This window comes from Otolemur garnettii, unplaced genomic scaffold, assembly GCF_000181295.1.
Source record: "Otolemur garnettii isolate 467f Iridium unplaced genomic scaffold, OtoGar3 scaffold00005, whole genome shotgun sequence".
In the NCBI taxonomy this organism is placed as follows: domain Eukaryota; kingdom Metazoa; phylum Chordata; class Mammalia; order Primates; family Galagidae; genus Otolemur; species Otolemur garnettii.
In genome coordinates, this window is record NW_003852400.1 from 15061239 (window position 1) to 15085256 (window position 24018).

The 24018-nt window shown below is 37.3% G+C and overlaps 1 protein-coding gene across 3 annotated transcripts in view; it reads left to right on the top strand.

The window, feature by feature from the left end:
- Positions 1–24018, top strand: part of DMTF1 (cyclin D binding myb like transcription factor 1) — a 49450-nt gene that overhangs the window by 21221 nt on the left and 4211 nt on the right. For all 3 annotated transcript variants that reach the window (XM_003782636.3, XM_023518806.1, XM_023518805.1), the window contains exons 6-14: positions 3941–4052; positions 5504–5580; positions 10672–10829; positions 12465–12497; positions 13421–13530; positions 15644–15872; positions 17123–17274; positions 18964–19173; positions 22307–22392. In XM_003782636.3, the coding sequence (XP_003782684.1) occupies positions 3941–4052; positions 5504–5580; positions 10672–10829; positions 12465–12497; positions 13421–13530; positions 15644–15872; positions 17123–17274; positions 18964–19173; positions 22307–22392 (1167 nt within the window). The remainder of the gene's footprint in view (positions 1–3940; positions 4053–5503; positions 5581–10671; positions 10830–12464; positions 12498–13420; positions 13531–15643; positions 15873–17122; positions 17275–18963; positions 19174–22306; positions 22393–24018) is intronic.

The window sequence follows — 24018 nt, forward strand, 5'->3', positions numbered from 1 at the left end:
ACAGGTTCAAGACCAGCCTAAGCAAGAGCGAGACCCCACCTCTAAAAATTGCCAGGTGTTGTGGCAGGCACCAAGTAGTCCCAGCTACTTGGGAGGTTGAGGCAAGAGAATCTCTTGAGCCCAGGAATTGGAGGTTGCTGTGAGCTATGATACCATGGCACTCTACCCAGGGGGATAGCTTGAGGCTCCGTCTCAAAAAAAAAAAAAAAAAAAAAAAAAGAATACATCTTAGCAGTCTTTTGTAGAGAGATGCCATGCAGGTGTTCTGGGGCAGGAGAAGTGAAAGAGTCAGAGTAAGTGGGTCCATGAAAGAAAGAGCTCTCTTTTGACTGCCTTCTCCTGCAGCATCTTAAAGATGTAATCTCGTGGCTATTTGCACCACAGGTGTAGCCTGCCAATCACTAATGCTCTCATCTCTTCGAGTTCTCCAAACCCTTCCCCATGCCCTTATCACCAAGGTGTTTCTTATGATTACTGAATGTTTCGAGCTTAGCTCTTGCTTCTCCTTTCCTTAAAGCTATATGGTCTGCTATATTCATTGAATTCATTTGTTATTGACAGTGTTGAATATTACTCGTGCCATGTAATTATTTGCTCATTTGACGGCTGTTTACATGATTGATACCATAAGACTTAGTGATAATTGTAACTCTACATTAGGCCAATTTGAGCCATAAGACATTAAGTTTGTCCCAAAATTGCAGCTAATTAATATGACTAGCATATAAGATTTATGTAGTGGGTTCTGCTAAATAAACATACCTTGAGAAATGGAGTCTTTTATCTAATTGATTAAGAGAAGATCATTTAAGAATGTGTCCTCATTTCAAAAATATTAAGAAATGAGTATAATTGTGATGGATGTGTTACTTAGTTCAATGTGAACATTTCATGTTGTATATCAAAGCAATACGCTGAACCCCATAAATGTATCAATATACAAAGTTATGATTTAATAAAAATAATTAATTTTAAAAAATGTTTCCCCCAAAAAAGAATATTTCCTATACCATAGTTCTTAAAGTGTGTATTGTATGAGGGTCTTTTGATAGCTCTGTGTCACCCTTTATTAAGGTATAACTCTTGTGTCAGATCTTAAAAAATTCTGAGAATTGTGGGACTTTAAGACATCATCTAATACTGCAGTCCCCAGCCTCCTGGCCAGGGACTGGTACCAGCAGCCTATTAGGAACCAGGCTGTACAGCAGGAGATGACAGTGGCAGACAAGTGAGCAAAGCTTCATGTAGATTTATAGCTGCTCCCTGTAGCTTTCATCACCGCCTGAGCTCTATCTCCTGTTACATTGTTGGAAGCATCAGATTTTCATAAGAACTTGAATCCTACTATAAACTGTAAGCCAGAGATCTAGGTTGCATACTTCTTAAAATCTAATGCATGTTTTGTATAATTTAATGTCTGATGTTCCAAGGTGGAGCTGAGTCAGGTAGTGCTGGGGAGCAGCTGCAAATACAGATTCTCATTAGCAGAGAGGTTGGACTGCACAGAGACCATATAAATTAATTGTTTGCAGACCCAGATCAAAGCTATCCTCCCCACCCACTACCAGACCATGGAAAAATTGTCTTTCAGGCTCAGCGCCTGTGGCTCAAGCGGCTAAGGTGCCAGCCACATACACGTAAGGTGGCGGGTTCGAATCCCCAGCCCGGGCCCGCCAAACGACAATGATGGCTGCAACCAAAAAATGGCCAGGTGCTGTGGTGGGTGCCTGTGGTCCCAGCGACTTGGGTGGCGGAGGCAGGAGACTCGCTTGAGCCCAGGAGTTGGAGGTTGCTGTGAGCGTGATGCCATGGCACTCTACCCAGGGGGATAGCTTGAGGCTCTGTCTCAAAAAAAAAGAAAGAAAAATTATCTTTCATAAAACTGGTCCCTGGTGCCACAGTTGGGGACTACTGATCTAATCTGTCTCAATTCTCAGGTTTGGAAAGGTTCCTCTTTTTGTTTTTTTGGAGTTTTTGGCCGGGATCAGGTTTGAACCTGCCACCTCCAGTATATGGGACTGGTGCCCCACTTCTTTGAGCCACAGGCACCACCCTCTCTTCATCTTTTTTTAAATCTACAAAATGGACATGTAAATATAGGGTTATAAAAATTTTCAGACTTGTCCCTGTGACTTCTAGCTTTTTGCCCAATTATTGTAAAATACTTTCATAAATACAGATAGGCATTACCAGCAGATAATAAACATAAAGTAGGCAGCCAGGTGTGGTGCCTCAGACCTTGTAATTGTAGCATTAGCCAGGCATTGTGGTGGGTGCCTGTAGTTCCAGCTACTCAGGAGGCAAAGACAAGAGAATCACCTGGGCGCAGGAGTTTGCTGTGAGCTATGATACTATAGCACTCCACCTGGGGACAACAGAGGAGACCGTCTCCAGATAAACTAATAAATAAAGTCGATAACAATAGTGATGTGACTTTTCTTCTCATCGTACCTGTTCACTGATAGCTTATCTCTAAGTGAGCTGAGTTTTTAATTCCTCTCCAAATTCAAAGCTCAGTTATTCGAGACATAGTAGGCCAGTCATTTTTAGCACTGCTTAGGACTCCAGCCAGTGACATTGCTTAGTTGTTATTCCAGCCTAGAGACTGAATTGGGTTGAGTGGTCACTAAGTAAGTGATTTCCCCCTTATCCTGGTCTGCCTGTGATTGGATCATACTTGATATGGTAACACTTTTACCAGGTTCTTCCTCATTTACATTATAGCTCTCTTTAGGATAAGGTCAACTCCATCAAAAGCAGCTTTTTTCTGCAAATTTGTTAGATGTTTTCTGTAATTGAATATATGCCTGTGGTAGTTGCATAAAAGACTACTTTAGCTGTAGTAGTACTACACAGTTCTTTGAGAGGAAAGTATGTTAATAAGGATATATATGTATCAACTCTAGAGGTTGGCTAAGACAAAAGCTGTCAGTAGACAATAAGCAGACCCTGATTTTGCATATTTCTTTTGATTTTTGTCTGTTAATCCTTTAAGTTAAGCAAGAGATTATTACATTACAGATAACTACAGTAGAACCTCCATAGTTGACCACCTTCCTAAGTTGACCTCATTTTTCATAGATCAGACATATCTACACCACATCTACATATCAGTATCAGTACAGTAGCAATGGTTCCTTATGTTGTCTAGTTTGTTACGGTCCCTTGTGTGGTCAGCTTACAGGGGTTCTCCTGTATAAATTTTTAGGCAGCAAACTACCTTTAAGGATGTTAACCAGTCATAACACTCAACCATGGCATTTCTATTTACCTATCTGGAACTGATTACAACTGTACATGTATAAGCTCCTTTATATATGTTGATTTAAATACTTAATATAGACTATTAGCCCATTTTTATATAAAATTGAGGGCTCAGCACCCTTAGCACAGTGGTTATGGCACTGACCACATGTACCGAGGCTGGTGGGTTCAAACCCAGCCTGGGCCAACTAAACAACAATGACAGTTCCAACCAAAAATAGCCGGGTATTGTGGCAGGCACCTGTAGGCCCAGCTACTTGGGAGGCTGAGGCAATAGAATCACTTAAGCCCAAGAGTTTGAGGTTGCTGTGAGCTGTGGCACCACAGCACTCTACCGAGGGCAATATAGTAAAACTGTTTCAAAAAAAAAAAATAGGGAGTCGTGAGTACATCACTTGGTTAAATGAAGGTCATATTATGGTAATGTGGATAATTTTGTTTTCTTGCCATAATAAAAACAGCAAGAAATATTTTTCTGTAAATTGGCTATATCTAAAACAAGTAAATTTGATATTATGATCTTAAAGTTTTATAATTCTTAGCATTGCAGAGATGAATTTACTCATAGTGATTATTTTTTTTTTTTAATTTCAGGTTCATGTGAGGAACCTAATTTTAATTTTGGGTTGGGTATTAAATCAAACTACTTTTTTTTCTCTTTTACTTTAACTTCAAGATTTTGCAGAATGAACTAGGTGAAATGTCTCCCTTGGGTAATGAGGAAGTTTCAGCAGTTAGCCAAGCATGGTTTACAACTAAAGAAGATAAGGATTCTCTGACCAACAAAGGTAAGATGCACTGTGAATTTTTATGTCTATTAGATAAAAGGCAGACAGAAAGGGCTTGTGGTCATTGAGATTTTCTGGGTTGGACCTTCATCACCAGTATTGAGTAGTTGTAGTGATTTAACTTTTCTAATTGAATTAAATTTGGCCTTGAATGACTGAATAAGGCCATGAAACATTTGTTTTTCAGTAATTACTACTAAATAGCTTTTATTGCTAATTTTTGGCAGTGTTAAGAAGACAATACAGCCAGGCACTCATGTCTGTAATTCTAGCACTCTGGGAGGCTGAGGTGGGTGGATTACTGAGCTCAGGAGTTCAAGACCAGCGTGAGCAAGAGTAAGACCTGGTCTCTAAAAACGAACCAGCTGTTGGGGCCTGTAGCCCCAGCTATTCAGGAGGCTGAGACAAGAGGATCACTTGAACCCAAGAGTTTGAGGTTGCTGTGAACTATGACACCACAGCCCTCTACCCAGGGTGACAAAGTGAGACTCTGTCTAAAAAAAAAGATAATGCAGTTATTGGTTATAAAGAGTAGGGAATCAGGCCTTTTCAAGGGTCTGCTAACCTTGATTTGATAACTAAGCAGCTTGGAGGCTGGGGGAGCTGTTACAATAAAGTGGAGATTGTATATATGTCACACTAAACTATGAAAAGGAAGTAGAAATAAGTGAATTGATTGTTTCCAACCACTGTACAATAAATATACACCTTAAGATAATACATTATTTAGTTGGCATACGATGTATTGTTTTTTTACCTTGCCCTAAATTCTTTTGTACATATTCTTTTGCCTCAAAAGTTTTTTGCTGGAGAAATTTTCAAAAAGTTATGAATGTGATTTGGCTTTTCTTTCTCTTTCTTTCTTTTCCTTTTTTTTTTTTTTTTTTTTGAGACAGAGGCTCATGCTGTTGCCCTCAGTACAGTGCCATGGTGTCACAACTCATAGCAACCTCCAACTGTTGGGCTTAAGTGATTCTCTTGCCTCAGCCTCCCAAGTAGCTGAGACTATACGCACCCGCCACAACACCCAGCTATTTTTTGGTTGCAGTCATCATTGTTGTTAGGCAGGCCTGGGCTGGATTCCAACCCAGCTCTGGTGTATGTGACTGGTGCCCTAGCCACTTGAGCTACAGGCACCAAGCCGGCATTTCTTATTTTTAACACTCTTTTTAGCAGTTCTATAGCTGAAAGGATAATAGAAATAATATTTGTCTAGTCTTCTGATTACCATTCACTTTTTTTAGTGGGGTCAAATATATTCTTACTTAGAAACCAGCTTTACCTGGGGATCTCCTAGATGAATGAAAAATTAAATTAGCTGTATTTTATTCCCACAGATAATTCCTTCATAAAGGAAATCTTTGGTTAACTTAATCACAAATAATGTCTTTCGTATCTTATTCTTCTCAAGGAGTAACAGTTTCTATAACATTATTTATTATTTTTTAAAGGACATAAATGGAAGCAGGGGATGTGGTCCAAAGAGGAAATCGATATTTTGATGAACAATATTGAACGCTATCTAAAGGTATCTTATGGCATACTTTTGTGTTTCATTCACTGTCATTTGCCAAAATACCAAACCAGCATACTGTTTGTGTATAAATTAGAAGCTTTTCACTAATTTTTGTAACAGATGATTGGCTAATATGTTGTAGCTTAATAATTCTAAGGTATATGATTATAGTATATTTGTAATCAAATTTTTAATTTTCAGTTTAAAATAGTTTTATTGCTTTAGTTGCCACCCTGTAGTTTAGACAGAATGGTAATAGCCTCTCAACATCTTAAAACCCTTTTTAAGCAGTCTGTAAACTACGTTTTATATTTTCTAAAGCTTAAGATATGCATCTTCTTTGAGTGAATTTATGACATGTTAGTCCTCCATTTTTAAAACAATTACAATTTTAATTTATTTTCCTATTCAGGCTTACTTTTTGTCAGCTTAGTCCTCTTCATTAAATGTTCTTTAAACATAGTATTTTTGAGGCACTAGAGCAGCAGTTCTCAACCTGTGGGTCATAACCCACAGGAACTGTATTAAAGGGCCACGGCATTAGGAAAGTTGAGAACTACTCTACTGGAGTATTAATTTCCTTTACATACATTGTTTGCTTTTGAAAAGCCAGTAGTTAATTTGGGAAAGCTGAAAAATAGGTGAAGCATGATACAGGATTTATACAACATAAGTGATACATGTTGTGAGTTCTGCACAAGTTCATAGAAGGAAGAGTTTTCTCAGAATTAAGACAATTACAGAAAATTTCTGGAAGAGCTAAGATTTGAGCTGAGTCTTGAGTAAAAGGGACAGAACTTGGGCTGGAGCAGGACCAGAGGCAACAGCATGAGCAATAAGAAATCAGTGGTTAATACCAGAACATTATAAATTAACCCCTTACCCAAGATCAATAGCCTATGGAAAACTGGGCTTTGAAGTCTAAGCTGCAGACTAAGAATTTTATCCTGTAGGACAGGGGTCCTCAAACTTTTTAAACAGGGGGCCAGTTCACTGTCCATCAGACCATTGGAGGGCCGGACTGCAGGCCCCAGGACGAGTCAGCTGCTAAACAGGACAGCAGCGGCAGCAAAAACACCCAGTGGGCTGGATAAATGTCCAAGGCAGGCTGCAGTTTGAGGATGCCTGCTATAGGAAGTGAGAGGCACTAAATGGTCTAAGGAGAGCTGATAACTTGGTTAAAAGAGAGGTTAGTGGACTATATTTTTCTCAAGGAAATTACTGGAGACTTGCTGACCATTCCCATACTGGACTAGGTTAAAGTAGTCTACTGGTCACATGCACTTTAGTGAAAACTGGAAAATGCTATGGGTTTAGATAAGGCAGTAATGGTAGTAAACTCTGGGGATTAAAAAGCTTGTCTCATGTCTGGCAGATTAAAGTAGATGATTTCGAAGGACCCTTCCAGTGATTAAAGGACAGTGGGATTTGAGACCTTTCTGTGGAACCATTTCAGTAGACTAGGTGAGAATGGCAAGGGTTTAAACTGTAGTGGTAGAAATAGAATTGGTAGGGAAAAGGCCGATGAGCAAGTAGTCTGTAAGGAAGACTAGTGACTGGATGCTGGGAAAGAAGAAAAAGGAGGAGTAGGGGTAACTGCAGGAGTATTTATTTTGTTGAATAATTAGAAGAAAGATGATAGGGGCAGAGCGCATAGTTCAACGGCTAGGGTTCTGGCCACAGACACCCAGGCTGGCAGGTTGGAGCCCTTCCTTGCCCGGGCCAGCTAAAACAACAGTGATAACTGCAATAAAAAGAAAAATAGCTGGGCATTGTGGCTGGCACCTGTAGTCCCTGCTTCTTGGGAGGCTGAGGTAAGAAAATCACTTGAGCCAGGAGTTTGAGGTTGTTGTGAGCTGTAATGTCAACGGCACTCTACCCAGGGTGACAGTTTGAGGCTCTGTCTCAAAAAAAAAGAAGAAGGAGGATGATAGGATTGGCAGAAATAGAAATAGGAAATGTCCCCAAAGTGCACTGCTTTGGAAAAAGATACATTTCTTCGGTTTTTACTTTTGACTATGCTTTTTATTATGTTGTACTTTTCTAAAAACACTGTAGAGCCAGTTTTAAACATCATAAAATTCCACTTAGTTATTAGATGTTATATATTTCATATTTCAGGTAAAAGGATAAATGAAAGAAATTGCCACAGCAAGACAAAGGGCAAGGAGGGCATGAGGGCAAAAGAATCTTTCACTGTGTGGGCACCCTACAACACACTGTGCCTTGCATGTAGGAGCTCAGTAAATAGTTAGTTTCAAAATTGGAACTGCATAAATGAAAGAATTTTAGAAAAGATTCTAATACTTTGCAACTTTTTACTATGGTATTTCATACATTCAAAGGTGTATAAAATATACCCAGTGTGATTTTTATCTATCTGTGAGTATTCCATAACTTGCTGCTTTGCTCAACATTATGATTTTGAGATCGTCCCCTATTAAATTGTTCAGTTGTATTTCATTGTGCAGTTACCCATTTCATAGTTAATGGTCATATGAGTTTTTTTGCTATTAATTTGTACAAATCTGGTGTGTAGGAAAGGTATTTATTATGGTTTTAAATATTTACTGGCTATTTGTGTTTCTTTGAAGTTCCTGTTTATGTCTTTTACCAATTCTATGTAGTTGTTCATCGTTTCCTTTTACTTAGATGTTCTTTTTTTGTTGTTCTTTCTAGACAGTCTCACTATGTTGCCCTCTCAGTAGAGTACCATGACGTCACAGCTCATAGCAACCTCATACTCTGGGGCTTAAGCAATTCAGTTGTCTCAGCCTTCCAGGTAGCTGGGACTACAGGCACCCACTAGGGCACCCGACTATTTTGTTGTTGCAGTTGTCATTGTTGTTTAGCAGTCCTGGGCCTGGTTCGAACTTGCCGGCCCCAGTGTATGTGGCGGGTGCCTTAACCACTTGACTGTGGTCCCCAAACCTACTTAGATGTTTTTAATGTATGCTGGTTACTAAAGGTTTATTGTTCATTTGTATTATAGATATTCCGATTTAGTGGCCTGTCTTTCCCTTCTTTCTCTTGTAGGAGTCACTTGATGAACAAAGATTCTTAATTTCAAAATCATTTGTATCTTTTTTTGTTTTACATGTTTAAGAAATCCTTCCCTGGTTCAAATGCATGAAGACATTCTCAAGCATTATCTTATGGAAGTTTTATTTATTTCCCAAGAGGTTTTCAATTTTTCTGTTTTTCTGTATAAAAGACTATTGTCTCAGCACCATTTATGGAACCTCAGTCGTTTTTCCAGTCTACAACATCCATTCTGTCCTAAATCAGAAATTCATGGATTTGTTCCTTGGTTTTCTAATTTATTTCCAAGTTCTCTTTGTTGATAATGCACCAGTACAGCATTATCTTCAGAACAGTATCTGATGGGGCAAATCTCTGCATAAGTGTCTGGCTGTTCTTGGCCATTTGCTCTTAAAATCTGTTTTCAGAGCATGAAAAACTGCTGAATTTTATTGTGATGGGATTGAATTGTACATCAGTTGGGGGTGGATTAATATCTTCATAGTATTTCATCTTCCAGTTGAACAATGTGGTGTATAACTCTTCGTTTTAGTTACTCTTTAATGTCTTTCAATAAAGTTTTCATATCTTGCCTCAGACTTAGTCCTATTGCTTTTAATTATGATGCTTTTGTAAGGGAGAACCTTTAAAAATCTTTCATAATCTTTGTATAGGAATGTAAATGACTTTATATCACTTCTGTACCTAGAAACCTTGGTAAGATACTCTTTTTCAGATAAAATAACTTTTTCTTAGTTTTTTTAGTTCATAATGTTAGCTGCAACTGATTGTTCATTTCTAGTGGTTGTATATTTTGTATTTTTTTTTATCAAATTAGGAACAAATCCTGATTTGCTAAGTATTTTATCATATGTATATTGAATTTTATGAATGCTTTTCCATATCTGTTGAGATTTTACTTTTTTTACATAAATCTGATGTGGTTAATTATATTGATGATGTCTCTTAAATTAACACAGACTTATATTCCTGGACATTTGTGGATTAACTTTCTTATACATTGCTGGGTTCAGTGTGCTAAAATATTATTAGGATTTGGGGGTTTATGTTAGTGAATGGGCTTAACCTGAAATTCTTTTCTGACACTGCCTTTGACTAATTTTGCTATTGAGGTTATGCTGGCCTGATTAAATAAGCAAGGAAGTCTAGTGTATCTACTTTTTTTCTTTCATTTTGTTCATTTTTTAGTTAGTAGAGATGAGTTGATATCTTGATATGTTGCTCAGGTTGGTGTTGAACCCCTGGCCTCAAGCAGTCAGTCTTCCACAGCACTAGGATTACAGGTGTAAGCCACTGGTGCCAGCCCCCACCTTTTTTCTTTATTCTAAAATAGTTTTAAGATCAGAATTATATGTCTCCTGACTATTTGGTAGGATTTACTTGAAATGCCATCTGGGCCTGGTTATGTTCATTGTGGGAAGATTATTAGTAACTGATTAAATTTTCTTGATGGTCAGTGCCTATTCAATTTTCTGTCTCTTTCAGAGTCAGTTTTGGCAAATTGGCTTTTTCTAGGACTGTATTCATTTTATCTAAAGTCAAATTGATTGCCATTAAGTTGTTTATAATGTTCTTTAATTAACTGCCTAATCTCTGCAGCATCTCTACTGAGGGTTCATTTTTTAATTTCTAATATTATTTGTGTCTTTTTAAATTTTGCCAGAAGTTTATCATTTAAAATTTTATTACTCTTAAAGGATCTTTTCAAAGAACCAATTTCTAGGTTTGTTCATTCTTTTTATGCTTTGATTCCTGATTTCATTAATTTTGCTCTTGTGGTTTTCTTCTGCCTTTTGATTCATTTTTCATTTTTTATAATTTTTAAGAGGAGTTGACAGAAATTGAATTTGTTGAATTTGATAGTTTATTTTTGAAAATTTAAGTATCACTTCATTATCTTTCTCAACATTTTAAAGTTCATATTTGACTTGTTAATGAATTAGCAATATATTTTCTAAATGACATTGATGACCTTTAACATTAAAACAAGTTTTGAAAGCATAGTATATCCTTATGCATTTTATCAGAAATCCCTAAATCAAAGAAATGTAACCCATTTAGGCACGCGGAATTAAAGATGCTACAGAAATCATCTTTGAGATGTCAAAAGACGAAAGAAAAGATTTCTACAGGACTATAGCATGGGGTCTGAACCGGCCTTTGTTTGCAGTTTATAGAAGAGTGCTTCGCATGTATGATGACAGAAACCATGTGGGAAAGTATGAAAACTTGTAATGCTGCATGTTTTCATGTAATTAGGGAACATAATTAAGAAACTGTCATTTTTTAAAAAAAATAGAATCATAATTAGGGCCTTAATTAAAGACAGCTATGAATGATTTTTGAGTGAATATTTTTATCCTCTAAGTCCATGTTGTAAATGTGGTGAAATTTCACCTCATTATAATAAGTCCTCTCAAAGAAATTTGAATCTAAATCACTTTATATTAGATTTACTTAATATATCAGAGTCTGCTTTGTAGTGTGATAACATAGAAAGTATGCATGTTAGAAGTATACGAAAGAAGCATACGAAAAAACTTTAAATTCCTTGGTAACATTTTTCTTATTGGTTTTTTTAGAATATAGCATTCCTAAGTCACTGACTTTTTTTTTTTTTTTTAACTAAACCAGACTGTAAAATAACTGTATGTCTGGAAATAGTACACAAGTTTCTGGTAAAGGTAGCATTTATGGGAAGGCATTATTAAGATTTCTCTGTGCACTGGTTTTATGTTGCTACTGTCAGACTTTTAATCTCTTTGGAAACTTTTTTTTTTTTTTTTTGAGACAGAGTCTCACTGTGTCACCCTTTGTAGAGAACTATGGCGTCACAGCTCACAGCAACCTCCAACTCTTAGGCTTAAGCGATTCTCTTGCTTCAGCCTCCCAAGTAGCTGGGGCATCCTCCACAACGCCTGACTATTTTTTTTGTTGCAGTTCTTGTTGCTGTTTAGCTGGCCTGGGCTGGGTTTGAATCCAGCAGCCTGGGTATATGTGGCCAGCACCCTACCTACTGAGCTCTGGACACTGCCCTCTTTGGAAATTTTTTGTAGCAGTAGTGTGGCTTACAAGTTATTGCTGAGCCACTGGTGCAGCTTTTCCTCTATCTCACAGCAGCCTGCTAATGAAAGCACATTTGAGAGCTGAAGAAAATTAAATGATGTTTGTATGACAGTAGAATAAGAATTTTTTTTTTTAATGGAGCATGAATGACTTCCAGCTAACTATTCATCAGTTTTCCATGTACTTCCATTGGTTACAAAGTGACCAGCCTTTCTTAGTTACCAAGTGAACCGTGCTTTTAAAAAGAACATTGCATTGACTCTTCTGAAGACTTGACTATTGAAATAAAGAATAAGAGTATGTCAGATGTCCGTGCCTGGGTAGAGGAAATCTAGAGAATCTTAATTTTTTTTAATGCCTTAAAAGAATTTGGCATCAATTTCGTTCACTCTAGTTTAAAATGTCATCCATAAGTTTTTCAGAATAGTTACGTTATCAGTTATACATTACTTTGAAATAAAGGCAATATTAAGCAGCATTGGGGCAAATATGTTTTAAATATTTAATTTTCCTAGAGAAAACTGTACAGTGCTTATCTTTTATTGTGACTAAAAGTGTTTACTATTGGTGCTTATTAAAAGTGGAAATTATAAATTATAAAACAGTGAAAATTAGAAGCCTTTATTTTTACCTTTAAGTAACCTGCTTTAAATTAAGACTCCTTTAAAATATTATCAGTATGCTAAGTAATTTATCATTCAGCTTCCTGAGTGAAATTCTGATTTTTAATTAACATTGTTAGGAATTTTTGTTTTAATTGATTTTTTAAAATTTCTCTTAATTTCTAGATATACCCCTGAAGAAATTGAGAAGCTCAAGGAGTAAGTTTTAAGTTTTTATTCCTTCATTAATTCTGTTTGTTTTTCATGTCTTACGTTTTTAAAAGTTTTACTTTGAAACTTTCAAAAGGTTTTTGCCAGACTGGTGTAACTTAATTCTACTGTTAAGAATAATTTACCATAAAAAGATCGTAACTAGATCCATGCCTACAGAGAATAGCCATGCCCATAAAGTATAAATTTAGTCTCCTCTTGTCGGTCACCAAATGTTTTCTGAGACCTCTAATAGGGGGTTCCAGATGAGATTAGATTAGATGGCCTTTTTTTTTTTTTTTTTTTTTTTTTTTGGTGGCTTGAACACTAAATTTGGGTAATTTATATACCACTATCTAAATCAGGTTGTAGTACATCACTTAGTTTAGAATGGAGACTTGGCAAATATTTCACTGAAATCTGAGCTAACTCTATGTGATAAAGCAATTGAATGTCAGGAAACATGATTTTGTTTCGTTTAGTTAGGATCGTAAGGTATACTTTAATGAATTATATAGATCATGAAAAAATTGAAGGTAGATTCTGTTTATGATGGTAAAGACCTATGGAACTTTTTCAGTTAATTTGAAGAAGAGTTTGTTAGGTGACTGCTCAAAAGGGAAAAATCTGGGGCTTGCCTGGGAGATTATGTCAATAACCTGAGGGGAAATTTGGTCTTTTTTGAACACATATCCAAGTTACTTATTTCTTCTCTGACCCAGGAAAAAGGCAATTGCTGCCTGTTTTTTTTCACCCACAGACAACTGTGGACCCCAAAAAAAGGCCACACTTTCAAACTTTGGCTCTCAAAGTATTGCTGCCCACAACTTCCAAACCAGTCAAATGGGAAGAAGAAGAATGAAGAATAAATGATGAAATTAAAAGGGAGAAAACAGTTGAACCAAATGCTGATTGGCAGACTCTTGTTTTAGGCTCCGGATAAAGCATGGCAATGACTGGGCAACAATAGGGGCGGCGCTAGGAAGAAGTGCATCTTCCGTCAAAGATCGGTGCCGACTGATGAAGGATACTTGCAACACAGGTACTTCGAGTGCTACTGGTGTTATTTCTTCTCACCGTTGCACCTCTAGCCCTTTCAGATACTGTCCTCTCGTTCTGGGGGAAAAAATTGTCAGTCACCTCAGTTCAGACTTTTCTGGTCTTTCTTTTTCTTCAGCTTACCCAACTTTTCTTTTACTTTGTTTTTGTATAAGGTGATATTGTTCACAGAGATATATAACCTCAGTTTCTAGCATGTTTCAATTTTGTAGTGATTTAAAACTACTCCAATTGAAAAAGTATTTATTTTTAAGGCCTAGTTACAGGAGGTAATTTTATTTTAGGCCCATCTAATCATTCAATTTACATTCATGATGAGCTTTTCAACATGTGTCTGTGAAAAACTTTACTCATAAGCAAGTCCCAAGAAAAAGCTTGTGTTCCAAAGGTTTATATGTATTTCATTTATTTCAAACGTGGAAGTATATTTTTCCATAGAAAAAAAATTTTTTTTCAGGCCCTAGGCAAAACCATAAATGCCTCTTAATCTATACAGATGTACTAATATTACTTTTAAACCTTGGTGACCAGCAGTATTTAGGCTCTGCCATTGTCAGTTAACCTTTCTAAGTCTCCTTAAACTTCTATAAAATGAAGAGGTTGGAACTACAATTTCATAATTCTCTTTTAGCTGTAATATTCTCTAAAAGGTCCACAATGTGTGCTCTTTCAATTAAAAAAAAATAAAAATAGTTTTCAAGTTTGGTGTTAGATTCTAGGGCATATATTTATTTATCTTCATCCCCCCCCACCTTATTAAAATGAAATCCCAATGTTTCCTCCTCAGCTGGTGCACCATCACTACTACCTGCAAGGCAGTAAAAACATAATGTTCCACCAACTCTGTCATTTGGTGACATGGCTAACTTAATGAATGAAGGCAGAGTTGACAGTTTCAGGTTTAGAATAGGACCCTAGAAGTTCACATAAAATACTGTGACTACAGAACCCCTTTTGTTAACATGATTTGAGAGGACGCTGCTATTCTCTCATTGCCACTTTGAGGGATTGACCTGCCCCTTCCTTCTTGTGTTGCAGCATACAATTTCTGATGAGTTTTCTCCGGTGTTCCATACCATGAAACAGCACAATCTCAGAGTATTCCCTTCCCTTTGTATCATGCTAAGCGTAGGAAATAGGATGTTGTCTTGAATTCTATCCATAGTATCCAGAACTGTTCTTAATATAATAATAAACATTCAGTAAATAGTGTGTTGAATGAGTAGATACTGAAGCAGGCACATAGTCTTTTTGATATTTTCTATAAGTTTTTAGCTACTAGTAACAGAATGGAAATAGCAGTAAAGGTTTTTTTTTTAAGTGGGGTTCCCCCCCTATTTTTCTGCTATAGCTCCATAAGAAAAAACCCAGAAGAACATTTGATACTATTTTTTATTGGATGTATGGGTTCAAAAACATAATGAATAAAAACTTGTGTAAGTTTGGACAATAAAGTTCGTGAACTCATCCTTTTGCTACATACCTTGTTGCTAATTATCACTACAGTCACCAGATGGCTCAGGAAAGTGCTTTGAAGATGACCATAGGGATATTCAGCAATGAGGTATGTAGTACTTTTTCTAGGTCTAGTTTGCGAACTTAATTGTCAGACCTCTTACATTGATAGCTCTGATGGGCATTTCAGAAAAAGACGTCCAGAATTGCTCTAAAGGGTGGGTTAGGTGCTGGTGTTAGTATACTTTTTCTACGATGAGTTCACAAACTTAATTATCCCGCCTCATGTAAATATCAGTGTCAAACTTACTGATATTTCATCAAAGTAGATTGGAGTTGAGATAGTAAGGAAAAAAGATGGTATAACTTGAGTACATAATTCTTTGTGTTATAGTTAGGTTTGTGGGTAGCTTTTCTTATAGAGTCGGTGTTGTCCATTAGGATTCTGTATTTTCTTTTATATTGAGACTGTTAGTAAAGTACAACTGTCTAGTAGATAGGTAGTTTCCCACCAGAGTCATTCAGAAATAAACTCTTAGTACTTCTGCATAATACCATCAGTCCTTATAAAATATAGGGCTGAATCAGATTTGTAAAAGGAGAAGGTAGCAGTGGTAGTCTGGATGATTTCCTTCTTTCAGGGAAATGGACAGAAGAAGAAGAAAAGAGACTTGCAGAAGTGGTTCATGAATTGACAAGCACTGAGCCAGGTGACATAGTCACACAGGGTGTGTCTTGGGCAGCTGTGGCTGAACGAGTGGGTACCCGCTCAGAAAAGCAGTGTCGTTCTAAGTGGCTCAACTACCTGAACTGGAAACAGAGTGGGGGGACTGAGTGGACCAAGGAAGATGAAATCAATCTCATTCTCAGGTTCGTGTCCTAAATCTTTTTAATGACAAAAGCTGTTTAATTGCTGTAGATGGCCTGATTGACTATTTTCTTTTGGTTTCCCTAGATGCCTAATATCTGAAAAATATCCTTTCCATAGAGAGCCACTGTTTAAGATCCTAAGTATTTCATATTGAGCTCTTTTTTGTTTTGTGTTTGTTCCTTTTTAGTGGATTTAGTGCTCGTGCAGAGTACCAGATTGAAGGCGTGGAGACTGAAGTCCTCTCTGTATCCACAGAACAGGTACGGCACAGGCAGCGGCAGTGCAGCTTTTCCACTGTCCCACCAATGTGCCTCAGTCCTAGCCTCTGGGGAACATGTTTAGGGCTAAGAGGGCTATCAGTCTCCATGCCCTTCAATCCTTGGCTACTGTGCTAAGATTGCCAAAGAAGGGGCCCCAGTCTACAGTTAACTCCACACCTTCCAGTTGGACCAAATCAAATATATCCATGTCATAAAAATCCAAAAATATTAATAGATTTAGGCAGTAATTCCACCGTCTTTAAGTATTAAATTGTCCTCACCATTAGGACTCAGACTAAAATGGGCAAAAGTATCAACAAAAAATTATTTAAGACACCAGAGTAATAGAAACTAGCATTGTGGCTGCTCCCTATTGAAAGTCAAAATCACCATGATAGTGGAAGCTAGAAAATGAAGATTTTTTTTTTTTAACCCCAAACTTAGTTGTACTATTATATTTGTTGTTTTGGGGGTGTTGTGGTGTTTTTTGTTGTTGTTGCTTGTATCATTTTTGTCTGTCATTTGTTTTGGATTTTGTTCACTTTTTTCCAACTACTCACGTTTTTAAATAGCTCATTTTGAAACATTTTTATTTTTCCAACGGAAAAACTCAGATCCAGGAAATAATGACTTAGGGAAGGCCAAACCATGACACATTGTATTATAAAATGCTGTGCAACTAAACCTGTTGTTATTCTAACCTTTAGCCTACTCCCTTTCCTTCACAGTGCTTCATCTGGTGCTAACCATTTATGGTTTGGCCCACTGGTTGGTTGTATGTTTTCCAAAAGGCTGTTGCTAGTGATTTCTTAGCTCTTAGCTCTGGAAGCAGGCCTGCGCTCCTGGAATCCTTTCCCAAGCAACAGCAGCCTCTCATTGGTATAACCTGCCATTCCCTTTATTGCCAGTGCCATCACTTACAGTCAGAGGAGGGTTTTTACGGAGAAATAAATTTAACATCTAACAGACGTTTATTTTGTAACCTGTAGGATAGCAGAGCTTGATGTAGCTGATGAAAATGACATTAACTGGGATCTGTTAGCTGAGGGATGGAGCAGTGTCCGTTCACCACAATGGCTTCGCAGTAAATGGTGGACTATCAAAAGGCAAATTGCAAACCATAAGGATGTTTCATTTTCTGGTAATGTATTATTTGCTTTTTTAAGTTCTTCCTTTTTCTTACCCTGTTTACTCCTTAGTAGTGAGAGGTTAGATGTTCTTTGCCTCAACTAAAGAGATACCATGGCAGATTTTTTTAGCTAAATTTCTGCCCTATTTTTTTTGAGTACTCATTTTTTCTTCCCTAGAGTAGAGTTAATGTGATCTGTAATCCCCAAAGTCTGAAGACAAAAAAATACACATTTCCACTCCAACTATGAAGAGGAAATTAATTTTACATATACAGTCATACACCATAATGATGTTTCAGCTAACAACGGACTGCATATACAACAGTGGTTTCATATATTTTACTAGACCTTCTCTATGTTTAAATGACACAAATACTTAACCATTGTGTTACAACTGCCTGCAGTATTCAGTAGAGTAACACAGTCTACAGGTTTATGGCTGGGAGCAATGAGCTAAACCATGTAACATAGGGGTGGAGTAGTGTATACCTACTGTGTAGTTTTGTGTAAGTACACTGTGTGATGTTCATATGACATATTTACTCAGAACCTGTCCCCGTTAAGTGACTCATGCCTATATTTTTGTTTTGTACAAAGATCTTCTGAAAACAAGTCTAAATCAGCTTTTATGAGTTAAATAATTTGTTATTTAGAGAAATTCTATGGTGATTTGTTGAACTAAGGCTCTGCAAATTTCTTACTTTATTTGTTAATATGGGTGTATTTAAGGCATAGCATATTTTTCATTGCATTGCCTATGTAGTAAACTTAAGTTGTTTGATTAAGGTTTTCCCTTTTTTTTGAGACAAGAGTCTCACTATGTAGTCCTGGGTAGAGTGACGTGGCGTCACAGCTCACAGTAACCTCAAACTCTTGGGCTTAAGCGATTCCCTTGCCTCAGCCTCCCAAGCAGCTGGGACTATAGGTGTCCTCCACAACACCATGCTGTTTTTTATTATTGTCATCGTCATTGTTGTTTGGCAGACCTTATCTGGGTTTGAACTCTTGTCCCATGGTGTATGTGACTGGTGCTCTAGCTGCCAAACTGCAGGTGCTGAGCCTTAATTAAGGTTTTCCAATTTAGTCCCTTTATAGCATTCCAATTTCCATTTTCCTAAGGAACATAAAATGCTGAGGAACCAGATGAGAATGTGATTTCTAAAAATTAAAACACTGAGTTATAGAGGATTAGTATCGTTTATGAATACAGCAAAGTCTAGAATTGGCCTCTTTGTGCAAGAACGCATGGTAGCATATTACTCCTTGGAAAAGATTAGCTGCTACCTTTAGAATAAGGAGACCCAGTTAAGTCCCTGTGAGTCTTTGGGTGGAAAGACTATTGATTTAGAAAATGAAAATAAGCTGCTTAACATTGCAAATACTTTTCCTGAATAACAAGAATTCTATCAGAAAATGTCTTGTTTCCATGTTCTTGGCAGTGTTTACTTTTTTTTTGCATTATAAATCTTAAGGTAGCAAGAACAATAATATAAAGAATTTTAAAATTTTGTTATATTGGATAGTATTTCCAAAAATTTCCAGATAGGTGGTTGTTGTAAAGTATTTTATTTTCACATCCAATATGCAATTATTTATTCCAAGTAATTTCCCTCCTTACCTCCCTCCCCAACCTCTTAAGCTGCTTACACAGTGATCTGTCAGAGAATCAATGTTCTTTTTGTCTACCCATCTCCCTTCAGTCTTAATAAAAGGTCTTAAACAGTTACATGAAAACCAAAAAAACAACCCAACGTTTTTGGAGAATAAATCAGGATCTGGAGTTCCAAACAGTAATTCCAATTCCGGGGTACAACATGTTCAGATAAGAGTTGCCCGCTTGGAAGATAATACAGCCATCTCTCCTAACCCCATGACAGCATTGCAGATTCCAGTCCAGATCACCCATGTCTGTAAGTGTTTGACCCTCATGACTCTTTGCTGTCTGACATACATAAGTTAGTTAATGGCTCTGACACCTTTTAGTCTTAAATGTTAATAGAAGTTTGCCCAAGGTGATGAATTGTTTATCTAATGCATTTTATGTTTAGCTCAGTTATTTGCACAAAGAATGATACATGTCAGGAAGGACTTAAAATGATCTGCCCCCAACCATTGTAAACCATTTTAAGCTATCTTAATTCCTATATTTTATAAGCAGTGATTTAGTATGAATAATCATTAAAAATAAAAATTAGAATTGACGATTAAAAGAAAACTACCTTAGGCTGTCAGTCAAGCAAAGAAATAGAGTTGACAAACTGGCATTTCATTTGTAGTAATTTCACCCACCAGAAGACACACAAATTGGGATGGATTTGCTATAGTGTCTAGAAGGAATGAATTTGAGCAAGGTTGAGATAGATTCTCTCTCTAGAAAGAGTAAAAGGCCAGTTTCCTATGGGGTACTACTGTTTTACTCTTCTGTTGTCATCAGCCTCTGACAGTTCTGTGTTTAATGAGGTTGTGTGACTCCAGCAGTTATTATGGGGGCCCGGGGGGTTTCTTTCTTCAGCTCTATATCAAGTTAATCCTCTCCCTTTCTGTCAGTCTTGGAATTTTAGTGATTAAAAAAAGAAAAAAGGAGCCAGGTGCAGTGACTTAGGATTGTAATCCTAGCACTTTGGGAAGCTGAGGAGGAAAGATCACCTGAGGCCAGGAGTTTAAGACCAGCCTGAGCAACAAAGCAAGACCACCATCTCTACAAAAAGAAAAAAGAAATTAGCTGGGTTTGTGGTAGTGCACACCTGTAGTCCCAGCTTTTTAGGAGGCTGAGGCAGGAGGATCACTTGCGCACAGGAGGTTGAGGTTGCAGTGAGCGTGCTCACACCACTGCACTGTAGCCCCAGCAACAATGCAAGATGCTATCTCGAGGAAAAAAAAAGGAACAAGAATGAAATTCTCAGAATCACACACACATTATTCACTTTTATCTCACTTTTTTTTTTGGTCTACATAATGCTGTTTGTTCCAATTACTGTTACTGTCAACCAAGTGATTACTAGAATTTTGAGTGGGATAGTTTTTTGCAGGATTCTGTGTCTCTTGCTCTCTCCCCACAAAAAATGTCAGTAATACCCTCCAACCATTATGCCAAACAGAAATACACATTTCCAAATGTACCCTCGGATCCCCTGGTTGAGAATCACTGAAGCACTAACTGTATATGCAGTAACTGTCAAAAGTTATTTCAGAGACATTTAAACTTTTAGCAAGAAATGTAACTATAGTAGGAGTTCTATAATCCACCCATTATTTCTGACTAAAATCTCATTTGGTTTTTTAGGTTAGGGTATAGGGACCAGGAAATTATGTAATGGGTCAGATAGTAAATATGAATATTTTTGGCTATGGGGACCCATATAGAATATGTGGGATATTCTTCATTTTTCAGTCACCCTTTACAAATGTAAAAACCATTCATAGCCTTGAGCCACATTTGTCCCCAACCATGTTTACTCACCTTGACTTAGACTATTTATCTGAAATCACTTCTAATTATTATAGCTATGATTTTAAGGATTCATCAAATAGTAAGAGAAATAAAATGAACCCAAATGCATTTCTTTTGGAAAGGGTATTACATTCCTTTCACATGCTGAGAATTATAGTCAGAATGTAATAAACTAACGAGAAACACCAAATTTAATGTCAATTCTAAAACATTTTTCATGTGGATTTACCTGTAAGTATGGCTGAAAGCACCAAAAGAAATCACATTCCCTTTTTTTTTTTTTTTTGGAGATAGAGTCTCACTGTGTTGCCTTAGGTAGAGTGCTATGGTGTCATAGCTCTCACAGCAACCTCAAATCTTGGGCTTAAGCAGTTCTCTTGCCTCAGCCTCCCAAGTAGCTGGGACTATAGGTGCCCACCACAAGGCCCGGCTATTTTTCTGTTGCAAGCTGGGCAGGGCTGGGTTCGAACCCGCCAGCATCAGTGTATGTGGCTGGCGCTGTAACCATTGTGCTATGGGCTCCAAGCCAGAAATCACATTTCTTCTAGTTAGTCGTAGTTCTATAGAACCTTGAACAGACATTGATCAAATGTGGGCCTCAGTTAACACATTTACAAAGTGATTATACGCTTTGATCTCTAAAATGCTGTTTAGTCCACAAAATGTTGTCTTGAAAGAATACAATACTATGTTACATTTATATCTTTTGATCCTCATAACTATAGTAGGTGGTCAAGACAGATAAAAATCTCCGAACATTAAATTGTTTGCCCAAGTTTACATTGCTGAGAAGTGATGTCACTGTAACTAAAGCCTAGTGTGTTTTAGGACTATTAATCCAGGTATCTATACTGCTTTACCAGAACGTTGAAGAAAATTAGTTTTTACCAAGTTTCTATCTCTGCGGGTTGGCCTTAGTATGTTCCTCTTACTTCCTAACATTAGAAACATTCTATGACATAGATGCTGGGGGGTAGTTAGCAGACCTTTTTTTTTCTCTCTCTCTCTTTCTTGAGACAAGAGTCATCGCTCCGTTGCCCAGGCTAAAGTGTTGTGGTGTCAGCCTAGTTCATAGCAACCTCAAATTCCTGGATTCAAGCAATCCTCCTCCCTCAGCCTCCCAAGTGGCTGGGACTGCAGGTGCCTCCCACAACACCCGGCTAATTTTTCTATTTTTTTTTTTAGTAGATACTGAGTCTCCCTCTTCAGCTAGTCTCAAATTCCTGAGTTCAAGCAGCCTTCCTACTTTCAGCCTCCCTGGGTTACAGGCATGAGCCACTGCGTCAGCCAGCAAACTTTCTCTATAAACAGACAGACAGTAAATATTTTAAGCTTTATGGGCCATATGGTATTTGTCACAGCTTCTCTGTTGTTACAAGGTGAAAGCAACCATAGAAAATACATGGACAAATGGGCAGGGCTGTGTTCTAGTAATACTTTACTTACAAAAACTGACAGCAGGCTGGATTTGGCTAGGGGCCTTAGTTAGCCAACCCCTGTTCTATATTCCATCTCAGACAAATCCTGACAATTGAGTATGCTGGAAAATTTTACATTTCCAAAGCATTTTATTTATTGTTGTCCTTTCACAGCTTCAACAGACTCCCCTGCTGCTACTGTTGACTCGGAAACAATAACACTAAACAGTGGAACACTACAGACATTTGAGATTCTTCCAGTGAGTAACACTTCAGTACCATTTTTGTGCATAAGAGTATTTGGTATTGTCTTTAGAAATGTTATCATATAATCGAATGAAATAGATTTGAGGCCAGCTAGAGCAGACATAAATCAGGCTTCTATTTTTTTAATCTGCTTTTTTATTTGTATAGAGGCCAAAATGATGGTTATTGCTACATATATATTAAAGTGATAGTACAAATTTATAGTATGCACTGAGTCATAAATTTATAACCAAAACTTCATATTGGTTATTAGAGGAAAAGTTTGTGAACAAACTAATGGTGAGCTGTTTAACAGCATTCATCCAGTAAAGTATCATTTTGTATTATTTTTAGACAGTCTCACTCTGTTGCCTTAAGTAGAGTGCTGTGGCATCCTAGTTCACAGCAACCTTGAACTCTTGGGTTCAAGCAATCCTCTTGCCTCAGCCTCCCAAGTAACAGAACTATCAGTACCCATAACAACACCTGGCTAGTTTGTTTTTAAGTAGAGGTGGGGTCTCACTCTTGATCAGCTGGTCTTGAAGTCCTGAGCTCAGGCAATCCTCCTCCCTCAGCCTCCCAGAGTGCTAGGATTACAAGCACTGTAATCCTGCCACTGTGCCTAGCTGGTATACAAAATTTAAAAGTCTTAGTGCTACGGTGGCACCTGTGCCTCAAAGGAGTAGGCCACTGGCCCCATATACCAGAGGTGGCAGGTTGAAACCCAGCCCCTGCCAAAAAACTGCAAAAAAAAAAAAAAAAGGTCTTAGTGCAAAATGGTTTTAAAAAGCCACTGCTTTGGAAAAGTCTTAAAGTTTCTAAAAAGGTTAGACACAGGGCAGCGCCTGTGACTCAAAGGAGTAGAGCCCTGGCCCCATATACCAGAGGTGGTGGGTTCAAACCTGGCCTCAGCCAAAAACTACAAAAAAAAAAAAAAAAAAAAGGTTAGACTAGGTGTCTAATCCCAGATATATCTAAGAGAAATGAAAATATCTGTCTAGTAAAAACTTGTACATGAATGTTTATAGCTTTATTCATAATAAACAACAATCCAAATGTCTGGAACAGCTGAAAAATGGGTAAATAAGCTGTTGCCATACAAATATTATTAGGAATGAAATACTTGCTACAACATGAAGTAAAAGAAACCAGACAGCACAACTTACACATAGTATATGGCTCCCATATGAAATATGCAAAATAGGCAAATGTGTAAAGTAGATTAATAGCTGTTTATGGCTATAGAAAAATGGACATGACTGTTGATACCCTGCTTTCTCAAACAAGTAAACCTAGAATTAGTTCATATTTCATATGAGAAAGAAAACAAAAATTTAAATCACATCAAGATTTATTTCCTATGAAGGACACAGCCTGAGAGGATGACCAAGGTAGCAAAAGGTTTTCTTTCCATTTTTAGAACTTGTACTGGCAGTTTACTTAACCTTAGTCTCAGTTTCCTAATGCAGTGGTCTCCAAAATGGGAAGTATAAGATAAACCATTTGACAGGGGAAAACAGAACTATTTTTTAACCTTCCTCCCTAGTAAACAAAATACACACACACAGATATTTTGGAGGGTGTTCATGTTTTTTACTTATGGGATCACAATAAAATACTGAGAAACTTTCTCTTAATTT